Here is a 12,527-nt window from a genome sequence, read left to right as displayed (position 1 = left end):
CAGACTCCTTTTCAAACAATGGAAAATCCAAGACTGCATAACAATAATATGGAAAGGATAAATTGCCTTATAGCACAGGCATTGAGTTGCAGACCGGAACAATTAAAAAGCGCGCGCACACACACACACACACACACACACACACACACACACACAGACACAGACACAGACACAGACACAGACAGAGAGAGAGAGAGAAAGAGAGAGAGAGAGAGAGAGAGTGTGAGTGTGTGTGTGTGTGTGTGTGTGTGTGTGTGTGTGTGTGTGTGTGTGTGTGTGTGTGTGTGTGTGTGTGTGTCACTGGGCATTGAGGTTCCAGCACCTGGATACAGTGACCACATACATCTGCGAGTTGTGCTTGCATGAATGTCTTCTGTTTAGGAAGAAGGACTTGTCCAAAAGTTTAATATTTTAGCAGTTCTTTTCATTGTGCCTGTTTGCGACTCACTGCCTCCTTTATGTGGTGAGTTACATACTCTTCTTGTTGATTGAAAAAATTTGTAATGGTCATTCCATACCAAAGTGTATCACATTCCCTGATAAACATAGCTTGTTGACTAGTCGGGAAGGGAAGAATGGTAAATACAAAGAGGTTCTCTGTTATCGATATTTATTACAATAATACAAAACCGATTTTACAGAACTCTGGAGGAATACATCAGAGAGCATATACAAAATTTTGACAGTAAGTACAGTTCTCACATATGACTAAGCTAGGGAACCTAAAACTTATTTTGTATTAACGCTAACCCAGTAAATGCTAAAATAGTCACAAAAAGGGGTTTCTTTCTAAACTAAAACTGAAACATTTGAAATGACACACTGGGCATCATTTAAGTATCTTCCGTCTCAAATGTTCCGATTGTGGCATATCACACACGTGTATTTAGTCCTTTGTCATATACAATAAAAGGAAACTTAAATTTCTGATGGTACTTCAGTATTTCTACAAATAAAGCAGGTAATATTCGGCAACAACATGCCAGTTGGCAACCTGATGGTAACAAAGCAAAAACATGCTGCCCTTACAAGTTCCATCTGCAGGTGACTAAAGAGAAAGTAGGAATTGTGGAATTTCTCTTGTTCATGTAACACCTCTCTTTACTACATTTTTATTTTGGCTTTGTCAACAGGACACCACACACAGCCAAAACTCAGGACGTAATGTCAGCCTCTTCCACAAACTGCAGAAACAATTACCAGGTAGCAAGTATATCTTTAGGTACACCAATTCACAAAGTTTTATTAATAGCAATCAATGCCTATGAGTCATCTCCTGAATTTTAAAGAAAACATGCCACACCATTCTATAAAGTTATCACATACTATGTGCAATATGTGCAAAATTACTGAAGGTTTCAAAAAGATACAATAAAATGAACAACTGTAGACTATGGCACACGTTCAAGATGATGTCTAACAATGCAAACTTCAGTAGAATGATCAAATAATAATTACATATAGTGTTTTGTGTACTTTCATTTTTCTCAGACTAAAGCATTTTCACAACAAGAGGACACACTGTGTGATAAATAATCCAAGGTACGTAGTGATTGTTTCCTTTCTTCTGCAGTATTAATACTGGTCATTCGAATTTCAGTATTCAAGATTTTCAAACAAACTGTAATTTACATAAAAAACATTAAATACTACTTTTGTCTGTACAATAGTTTTTGTCACCTTACCATGATGCTAAGGCCCATTTGACAATACTGGAAAACGGGAAGAAGCCAAAACTTTATAAGTATCTGACAAACCATCAAATACTGAGCTCAATGGTCCAATATTATCAAGTATTCCATACAGCCTGTTAAAACAAGAACTGAGAAACACAACTCCTGGAGACGCACTGTAGAGTCAGTAAAACTTAATTCACATTCACACATATATGGTACTAGTCAAAAGTCTGAACTTGCTGACTTAAGAAAGTTTCAGTTTTGAAAGTTTTTAGTTTCATAATTTTTGATGGAAGTTTGTGAAAATGACTTGTACTGAGATTTTGTCTATGAACGATGAACAAACGCAAACTGCTACATGAACCTCTTTCTTGTTTTAAAGTATTTGATGTACGATAGGCGCCAATAAAATTTACAGAAATACTAAACACAACATTACAATTTTGTGGCACATTAATGTAGAAAATATGCTGCAGTTATTTGTAAACATTTTGTGGGTAGTTCAATTAAAATTTATTATTATCAAAACACATTTTTCAACATAAAGGGTTAAATGTTATTGCAACAATATACGCATTAGCACAAATTATCTGAGACATTTGGGAAGTTTGCTAATACAATAATTTACATCAAGAAAATTCTGTCATCAAAACACTTATGTCATTCGTAAGTAAAAACTAGATTTTTCTCTACTCTATTATCATTCTGACAAAGTAAATCCATAACAGACGACTACCAGACTTCCATTTTGATTACTTCAACACATTTTTTTTTTAATCCCAAAATTCAGCTTGGCAAAGAGCGCACAAAATTTAACACGTCAGTCAGTCAAGACTGACAGGTAGATAGTTCTTTTAATATTGTGTGCTTAATCTTCAGTGAGATGTTATGGAAATTTTTCAGCAATTCAGTTCGTAACAACTTCTAGACAGAATATTCTCTTACGCACCTCTCCCCGCCTGAATCGTCCTTCGCAAAAACAGTTGTCTTCAAGAATTGCCACAGTCAGGAAAAAATCCACGATTTCAAATAAAAGCAGCACACACTTATGAAAACTACTAATTAGTCAATTAGCATTTTACTTTTGTAAACACAATAGCAAACATAAGGAAATCAGTGACAAGTATTTATACACAGGCTGTTCCAAGGGAACTAATAAAAGGTATCCTGAAAACACATGGTTGAAAATGCTACGAAGAATGATATACAAGTTTTACCGATGTATGAAATAAAAGTAATTAACTGTTTGATGTAATCTGCAATATCCATTATCTAGACTCTGCTTTGTGCTTTGGGGGTTTGAATGTCCCTTTAAACTTCTTGTTTTTAACTTTTCCTGATCCGGAGCTCCCGGCCTGGAAAGCTTTCCAGCTGTTAACACGATTTTGTCGAGATTCCTACAACAGAAAGAGAATTATGATACAGTCAACATTAACAACGAAGAAAACACATTACAAAATCAAAATGAAAATCACAAATGCACATCATGTAAGAAAAATTTAAAATTTTTGAAACTGAAGATCTCTCTCAACTATAAATCTGCAGCATACTGAGATTGTCTCTCATTTCAGTAAGCTGCTTATGAAGTTTATATACTATAGCAACTGCACATGTAAAATGTCAAACTGTAGCAACACAAAGAAAAACCACCAATTCTGTGGGGCACAAATTATATCAACTGATTTTATATTTATACTGACAAAACCTATTTTAATGTTTTATGACTTACTTGTATCAAGATAACTAAATCAGTACTCAAACCAGTTTCCTGATAAATACAATTCCAGTTAACTAAAGTGAATCAGTTTCACTAAAATTGTGAATTCAAAATAGTCAGAGGTTATACTTGTAGCAAACTCTTTGTTGAAGTTTAGCATATTTTCAATAATCCAAAAAAATTCCAGCACAACTAACTTCGAAATTTTTCTGCCATTCTCTCTCCAAATTTGCCTTCTCTTCTTCTTCAATTTCCTGTTCACGTTTACGTTTTCTTTCTTCCATTTCTCGCTGTTCTAGGTCCCGTCTCTTTCGCTCCATATCCGCAAACAATTTCATCGTCATTACATATACAGCATGCTTGTAATTTGCAGGGTCATCCTCATCAATTCTTGGATCTTTGCCTTCTTTCTTAAGCTTTTTCCGTTTCTCTGAAATCTGAAATAAAATAAAACTACATATTTTTTTGATGCCTTGACACTAGAAATAAATGTTATACATGTGACAGTACAAATGGGTAACACAAATGAAAAAGAATGAATCTGAAAACAGCTTGTGATAAAGCCATTTTTCTCGCATTAAATGATGACAATATGCTCACAATTAAGCCCTAGTTTTTCCATGTCCCTGGGATACAGTAATTCTTTCTGAAACTTCATTAACTTTTTCATAAATTATCCCTCTTTTCGTGGCAGTAAGGTTGAATGATATAGACAGTATAAAATCAGTCAAAGTCCATTAGCTAGTAGCCTCACTAATAGTTAATGCTGATGGAAACTCCTGATCTATTCACACAGGACTGAGTACAGTATAAGAAAAGATATGCAGCTGACAACTTACAGTTTGATGGTAAAAACAAAGGTAATACAATGAAAAATGGGAAACAGCATATTACAAGTGAGATAAAAATTCAGAATACCTCCCATGATACAAAAGAAGCATAAGATATACACCTAACAGGAGTACAAATCTCTCTCTCTCTCTCTCTCTCTCTCTCTCTCTCTCTCTCTCTCTCCCCTCCCCCCCCCCCCCCCCCTCAAAAAAAATCGTGAGGCACATTCTACACTTTTTCGTTTTATTCAACTACTCTTGATTAAATACTGACCAAAAGCTCTTAATGGAAAATGAAGGGAGCAAGTCCAAAGATGCCTTACGATGGAGGAGGAGAATGCTTACAACCGAAAACATTAGAGAAGTTCAAGAGAACTAAGAGTTTGGACAACAGCTGAATTTGCTATAGTCCCACAGTAACTAGGTTCTTTTAAGCTTAGCAATGTTGTCATTTGATTTCCAATATTTTCATTAAACTTTTTTCCCAGATTTATTTAATTCTTGATATTTTTATTTCCAGTCTTACTAATCCCACATTCAATATTGATGAATAATGGAACTTATTTTTTAGCAATATCCACTTTTAATTTCAGTGAGTATTGTAATCACTTACTACGGGGAAAAAAGCCAATTTCTGCTGTCTGTAGTATCCTTTAATTTTAAACTTTTTGAAAAGAAAAGTCTATGCACCTGAAACACAATGTACAGTCTCCAAACGAAATGACACTTTCTCATATTCCCCCTACACATTACTCTCTTCAACTATTCAGTTTGTAATTAAGGTTTAAAGTCTAAACAAAGTTATTGCTTCCACTTATAAGGAGAATTAAAGAAGAAACAGACTGGAATAAGGTGCATTAAAACACAACTTAGCTGGAGGCTGTAAATAGAAACTATTAAATGGATCCTAATGTCATTCTCTGCAGAAGATACAGTCCCTATAATAGATCTGATGTTCAAACACTCTGCTAGAGGGCCATGTTGCACCCCCACCCCCAATGACAGTGAGCAAGCACACACATCAACCATCCAGTGTACTCAGCCATACTGAAAACAATGGCATCAAGCCTTCAAAGGAACAGTAAAAGGGTGTAACACATTTCCTGACAGTGGAAGGAGTGCAGGGAACAGAAATTCATCTTAGAGTGGCACAAGATTACTGAGCACTGCATGTCCGTTGCAAGGGTCAAGGCATGACACATACAGCTCAGGGAAGGATAGACCTTGTCTGGCAATTATGCATGGTCTGGAATATCACAGGGAATTAAAGGTGGCATTGTCCAGTAGGTAAATGCCCTCAGTGTTCAAGACTGGCAAGTTATGGTAACAGCCACTGCCACAGAGGTCAGATGGAGTAAAGTGTTCATATCATCATTAAAGACAATTTGAAATTTCACAAACTGTGCAGCCAATGTGTGCCTCGCAGTCTACAACCAGTAAAAGAAGCATGTTGACTCTCTTGAACATCCGAAATGCTATGCCATGAAGGATAGTGAGTTTCTGCCATGTGTGGTCAATGGAGATGAGACACGGTATCACCACTTTGAACTCCAGTCAAAACCATAGTCTCCAGTGGAAGAATGCAGTGATGCTATAATCTAAAAAATTCAACGCCATGAACGCAAGTGCGGAAAGGTTTATGCTTGCCACCTTTTTGAACAAAAGGGACTGCTACTTATTGAGTTCCAGCAGCATTGAACAATGGTGAATGCACAGCGATATTCACTAACATTGTCCACCCTTCACAAAGCAATGAAATCAATATGACAAGGGCAGCTCATCTGAGGAGCCATTCTGGCTTACAAAAATGGAAGGCTCCGTACACTCAACTTAGTCCATCAGCTCTTGCAAACATTCAAATGGGAGGCCCTCATTCACCTTCCATACAATCCGGACCTGTCTCCTGGTGATTATGTCATTTTTGATGAGCTAATCAAGGCTCTCAGAGGCAAATGATCCGCTCTCACAAGATCAACATGCAGGACATTTTGTAACTGGTTCACAATCTAGTGCAAGGAATATAACAAGACAGCCATTCACCATCTCAATGCAGTGGGACAAATGCTTCAACAGTACCAAACAATACTCTTAAAATAAAGTTACATGAAGAGTTTTGCTTACAGGCTCCCTCCACTTTTTTAGGCATCTGTTTTTTTTTCCTTTAATGCCCCCTCATACTATCAAACACACTAAAAATTTCATCTCCTGTACAGTATCTGGTAGTATTCCATTTAGCAAGATCAGCTCCTCTACTAATCAAAAATCCAGAACTGTATGAATCCGACAGATTGCTATTCAACACAGAGGATTTTAAGTGGGAGACAGAAACATTTGAAAGCATACTGCTGGAAAATCTCAGCTTTCAAACAAAATTCTTCATTCGATCCGATTTTTTTCAGCAGTACGCTTTTGAATGTACCTATCTACCACTAATACCTATGTGGCCAGTAGGAATCTATCCAATTCACATATTAAATCCACTCTACTACTATAATCACATTTCAAAACATTACCTATAACTGAAAATCCTCCAAAATTCTATTATGTGAATAGTGTAGGTTTAAATGTGAAATGTTCACCCAAGAGCACAAAAATTTTCCACCGCTCAGAATTCAAAGTCCAACGATCTGCATGATCTGACAACACTGTAGGATGCAGGAGTGTCTGAAGGAAATGTTGTCTACCCCTCAAGTTGCTGCAGTACAATATCTGCACCTGGTCTAGAGGTAAACGTCGTGCAGTGTAGTCATGAAGTCCAGAGTTCAAGCCTAATCATTTCACTGTTTTTTTTTTTAAGCATATTTCATGTGTCTGCTAAAGTTATCAGTCTAATGAAACCTCCTCAAAAGGCAGTTCCATTCACTCTCCAACCCGCCGGTATGGGTAAATCCTTCCACAAAAGAGCTTGAGACTGCATCAAGATTAGAACAGTTTATGCTTGAGGCTTTCCTCACCCTACAGCGGCCATCAGCAATCTGCCACCTGACACCATCTGAACGGATGAACATGGTGCATCTTGAGCACATTTCTGCATTCATAAGCATGTTGTCTGATTTTTCATGCAAAATAAATTCAATAAACCGAGGGAACAACATGCAGTTACACAACATACATAGTTTACTACGAGTATTTATCAACTGCCCTATTGTTATTTGAGGTTCTAGTGTATATCATGTAGTTAGAAACTGTATTGTGTATACTTTAATCTCATGAAAGTTATTAAGCATTATAAAATAAAGACAGAAGTGGAAAAAGGCGAAGGGCCAATCTTGCAACATACTGTTCACTTTGCGTTTGAAAGAGGTGTGAAGACAGGAGGGGCAGCTTGCAATATTTGTGTCACCTGTGAGGTGAATGCTATCTGACAAATCCTGGCAGAAAATGATTTTATCATTTTGAGACAAACTGTTCTGGCATTTCCTGAATTTAGGAAGTCTCTACAATTGATGTATGCGGTGAATTGGGACCATTTAACTTTTATGCCAGATCTGCAATCAGTAGGCACAGTGCTGAAGTCAGGTGTAAAAAATCATCAAAGGGCATTTTTGTTTGAACGTCATCAACCCACTCACTGTACATTCCAATGCAGTATTGTTACTGGTGACAAGTTATGATGCCTTTATGTTAACTTCTCAAGAAGAAATTAATGGCCAAGTTCTAACAAAAGACATTACTCACACAAAGGCAGCGTGAACATGTAATATTTTGCATCCAATGGCAGAAAAAAAGGGTGTTGTGCACAGCAAACTCCTTGCCATGTGTGTGTCCATTGCAGCTGGTGTTTAATGCCAACAACTGGGACACTTAAGTCACCCTGTAAGAGAAGTGACCGATAAAGCTTCATCAAGTATTGCTAGTCCTTGGTGATGCACTGTGCTGATTTCATAAAGAAAAATATCCACAGAATCATCCCTCACACATTTACTCGTCAGATCTTGTGCCTTCAAATGTTCACATATTTCATTTGTCATTGAACTACCACGCAAATTCCTTTCCTGACAAAAATGCACTTCAAACTTGGGTTGACAACATCTGTTAACTGCTAACGAGTGGGTTTTCATAGGTGCACAATTGGTCAACTATCTGAGTATTGTCAGTGTTTTAGAGAATGTTAAACAATATATTGATGGTTAATTTCTCTTAAATTTACTGTCATGTTCAATAAACTACACTGTAAGCTGGCCAACACTGACCACTGTTAAAGTAGTGAGAGTTCGCTGTCTCAGACATCCTTGGTATAGTGCAGCAACTTTAATTACTAAATAAAGAAGTCTTCCAATCCACACTGTATACCAATAAAGTTTCTTTCAGAGTACGCTGATACAATAGCTCCTTATTTAGCAATCATGTACAACCACTGCTTGACAGAAGATCAGTACCTTCATACAGGATAGTTGCTCAGACCACGGCAATGCTCAAGAAAAGAAATAGGGGAATCTCCTGAATTATAAGACACTTATCACTGGCATTGATAGGCAGAAGGATTTTGACACACGTACCGAGTTCAAACATTATGAATAAACTCTAGGGAAACTATTTATTGACACAAAGTCAGCTCGAATTGGGAAAAAATCACTCTTGTGAAACATAACTACTACTTAATTCGCAGAAAGTAATGAGTGCTACTGATCGGAGATCTCAAATTGATTCCGTATTTCTAGATGGCTTTTGGCACTGGTCTTCACAAGCAATTGTGTACCTATGGAGCATTGTTCTCAGTTGCGATTTCCTGTCAGAAAGTCCACAGTTCATAGTAAATTTACATAAAGTCATCGAGTGATATCTGGCGTTCCTCAAGGAAGTGTTATAGGGCCTCTCCTGCTCCCAATTTATGTGAACAATTTAGGAGACAATTTGAGCTGCCCTCAGATTGTTTGCAGGTGATGCAGTCATTTATAATCTGAAAGTCATCATCTGATCGAAATGAACTGCAAAATGATTTACACATTTCCATTAGAGACTGCCTGCACTATGCTTCTCTGTCCTCTACCGGAGTACTGTTGCTTGGTATGGAATCAGTACAAGATACGATTCACAGAGAACATCGGAAAGTTCAAACAAGGACAGCTCCTTTTATATTATCATGAAATAGGGGAGAGGGCGTTGGGATGGCAATAATTAAAACAAAGGCACTTCTGTTGTGGCAAAATCTTTTCACAAAATTTCTATCACCAACTTTCTCCTGCAAGTGTGAAAATATTTTGTTGCTGTCTACCTAGATTGGGAAAAATAATCTTAATAAAATATGAGGAACTAAAGCTCATAAGGAAAGATTTTTCGCCCCCACATTGTTCAAGAGTGGAATGGCACAGAAATAGCCTGGCACTTAAATGCGAAATGCTGATTAGTCATGTAAATGTAGCACCAGCAGTGTATGGGCAGTGCCTACAAATTCTAAAACCGTCTACTGGTCTGTGCTATCACATTACACCCACATAATTCTAAAAAAAAATTGTGGTAGTCCAGAGGCATCATTTGTACAACATCATCACTGACATTCTGTATTGACTGTACGGTGCTGTGTAGAAAATCACCACCATGATTAGGTGAACTTCTTATAATATTGAGTTCTCTGTCCTAAGCATACTTTAAGTTGAACAGATCTTTAATATAAGTGCTTTCTTCAGTAGTATACTGTAGTCATTGTGTAGATGATACTTTTCGTTCTTGCACTATTGCTTGAGAAGGCCGGATTCCAGTGATTTTTAGAGCAGGAAGCAATGGGAAACCCTCTTTCAGGGCCAATTGTCTGTATAAAAGTAAAACTTTTTAGCTTCATTTAAAGTGAGCAATGGTTGGCTATGGAATTTCAAGCAAGACACAGTATTCGTGAGATGAATTTAAGTGGTGTAAAACTTTAAGCTGACCCAAAATCAGCATGAAATTTCACTGAAAAATTAAAAATTGGAGCAGAATCTTATGCCTCTGAACTTTTATAAACGACAGATGAGACTGGCCTTCCCTGGAAGGCTCTGTGTGAAACTCGAGCATAAGTTTAGTAAAGGAAGGCATTACAGCTCACTGTCAAAAATTGAAGTTCAAAGACTGCTCTTCAGCGGTGGCAGAAGCATGGAGTTTAGTTAAGACAACCACATTGCAGAAAAGCTTGGAATAAATTAAAAAGCATTTGTACTTAAGACGAGGTACAACGTAATTGAAGAAACACAAAATCTAGTCACCAAGTGGCAACAGTAGCACACACATATAAAGGTACTGAAATTTGCAAGCTTTAGGAGCCACCACACCTTCCTTCACACCAGAAGGGCTGAAGGTCAAGGAAGAGTGAAGAAAAAGGAAGACTGGTGAGGTTTAGACAATGGGGAGAGTTCGGAAAAGTCGCCCAGAATCCTGGGTCTGGGGACAGGGTGAGATGGTTCCTTCTCATCCCATATGATATGTATCCCCTGTCACTTTGCATCTACACTGCGCGACCTTCACTACTAGACCACGAGCAGATAGAGCACTGTAGCATCTTGAGTGGAACAACACTTCCTCCAGATTCTTCTGCACCTTGAAGTGTTGCCAGATCATGCTGGTGACTGGACTTAGAATTCTAAGAGCCAGCTAATTTTCATATTTTCAAGTGCACTTCAAATCCACAGAAACAATCACTCCTTTAATAGACCTCTCAAACCAAAACGATAATGTGACTGCGAAACATCTGCTCTTCCCTGAAAGCTAAGCTTATATTAGTTAAATACATCTTTTTGGTTACATTACTTTACTGTTTCATTAATATGAACATGTGCAGTATCTTTTCTGTTTTAAAACATTGTAGACAAATGATTTATCTACACAAACCAATAGTTTTCACTATACAACAATACTGTACTCTGGGCAAATATTTCCCAAAATTAAAATCATTCTGGATATTTTCTATATGATTTCTATGGGAACACACCAAATAATACTTTCTTTGTTCTGCACAATGACAAATTTTTAATAATTTCGAGTAAAAAATATAACTTGTATCTTGTTATTCAGGGCATGTGAGACAGTTGTGGGAAAATGGAGGAGGGGGGAGGGAGCAAAGGGGATGGAGGGGAGCGGGGGGGCGAGAGGGAGTGGGTGGGGGGGAGAGGGAGTGGGTGGGGGAGAGGGAGCGGGTGGGGGGAGAGAGGGAGCGGGTGGGGGGGAGAGGGAGCGGGTGGGGGGAGAGGGAGCGGGTGGGGGGAGAGGGAGCGGGTGGGGGGAGAGGGAGCGGGTGGGGGGGAGAGGGAGCGGGTGGGGGGGAGAGGGAGCGGGTGGGGGGGAGAGGGAGCGGGTGGGGGGGAGAGGGAGCGGGTGGGGGGGGAGAGGGAGCGGGTGGGGGGGAGAGGGAGCGGGTGGGGGGGAGAGGGAGCGGGTGGGGGGGAGAGGGAGCGGGTGGGGGGGAGAGGGAGCGGGTGGGGGGGAGAGGGAGCGGGTGGGGGGGAGAGGGAGCGGGTGGGGGGGAGAGGGAGCGGGTGGGGGGGAGAGGGAGCGGGTGGGGGGGAGAGGGAGCGGGTGGGGGGGAGAGGGAGCGGGTGGGGGGGAGAGGGAGCGGGTGGGGGGGAGAGGGAGCGGGTGGGGGGGGAGAGGGAGCGGGTGGGGGGGGAGAGGGAGCGGGTGGGGGGGGAGAGGGAGCGGGTGGGGGGGGGAGAGGGAGCGGGTGGGGGGGGGGAGAGGGAGCGGGTGGGGGGGGGATAGGGAGCGGGTGGGGGGGATAGGGAGCGGGTGGGGGGGATAGGGAGCGGGTGGGGGGGATAGGGAGCGGGTGGGGGGGATAGGGAGCGGGTGGGGGGTGGGAGGGGGGATAGGGAGCGGGTGGGGGGTGGGAGGGGGGATAGGGAGCGGGTGGGGGTGGGGGGATAGGGAGCGGGTGGGGGGAGGGAGGGGGTATAGGGAGTGGGTGGGGGGAGGGAGGGGGGATAGGGAGTGGGTGGGGGGGGAGGGGGGATAGGGAGTGGGTGGGGGGGGGAGGGGGGATAGGGAGCAGGTGGGGAGGGAGGGGAATGGGGAGGGGGAGATTGAGAGTGGGGTGAGAGGGGTAATTGGGAGGGGATGAGAGAGAGAGAGAGAGAGAGAGAGAGAGAGAGAGAGAGAGAGAGAGAGAGAGAGAGAGAGAGAGAGATAGTGTGTGTCTTGTTGGCAGTTTGCTATTGGTCTCTGTCTTGCACTAAATCTCTGGAAAAATTGCAATGCTGTGAAAACTACTGATTGAGGATATTGTTTCTTCCACAGAAAATGGTCCTCTCTTACTTACTACAGTAATATTGGTTGTGTCCTTTGTCAGATGTAGTTAATATTCAATGTTAAAGCAGCAATGAACAAAAAACCAATACT

The 12,527-nt window shown here is 40.4% G+C and overlaps 1 protein-coding gene across 1 annotated transcript in view; it reads right to left on the bottom strand.

Moving 5' to 3' along the window:
- Positions 1 to 593: 593 nt before the first annotated feature.
- The window catches only part of LOC126281913 (dnaJ homolog subfamily C member 8-like), a 78,959-nt gene continuing 67,025 nt past the window's right edge, over positions 594 to 12,527 (bottom strand). Inside the window, exons 5-6 of the mRNA XM_049981244.1 lie at positions 3,591 to 3,830; positions 594 to 3,073 (exon numbers count right to left, since the gene is read on the bottom strand). Coding sequence (XP_049837201.1) covers positions 2,945 to 3,073; positions 3,591 to 3,830 — 369 coding nt within the window. The 3' untranslated portion in view covers positions 594 to 2,944. The remainder of the gene's footprint in view (positions 3,074 to 3,590; positions 3,831 to 12,527) is intronic.

This window comes from Schistocerca gregaria, chromosome 1 (genome assembly GCF_023897955.1).
Source record: "Schistocerca gregaria isolate iqSchGreg1 chromosome 1, iqSchGreg1.2, whole genome shotgun sequence".
Lineage (NCBI taxonomy): Eukaryota > Metazoa > Arthropoda > Insecta > Orthoptera > Acrididae > Schistocerca > Schistocerca gregaria.
This window is presented reverse-complemented; position numbering and strand designations above follow the sequence as displayed.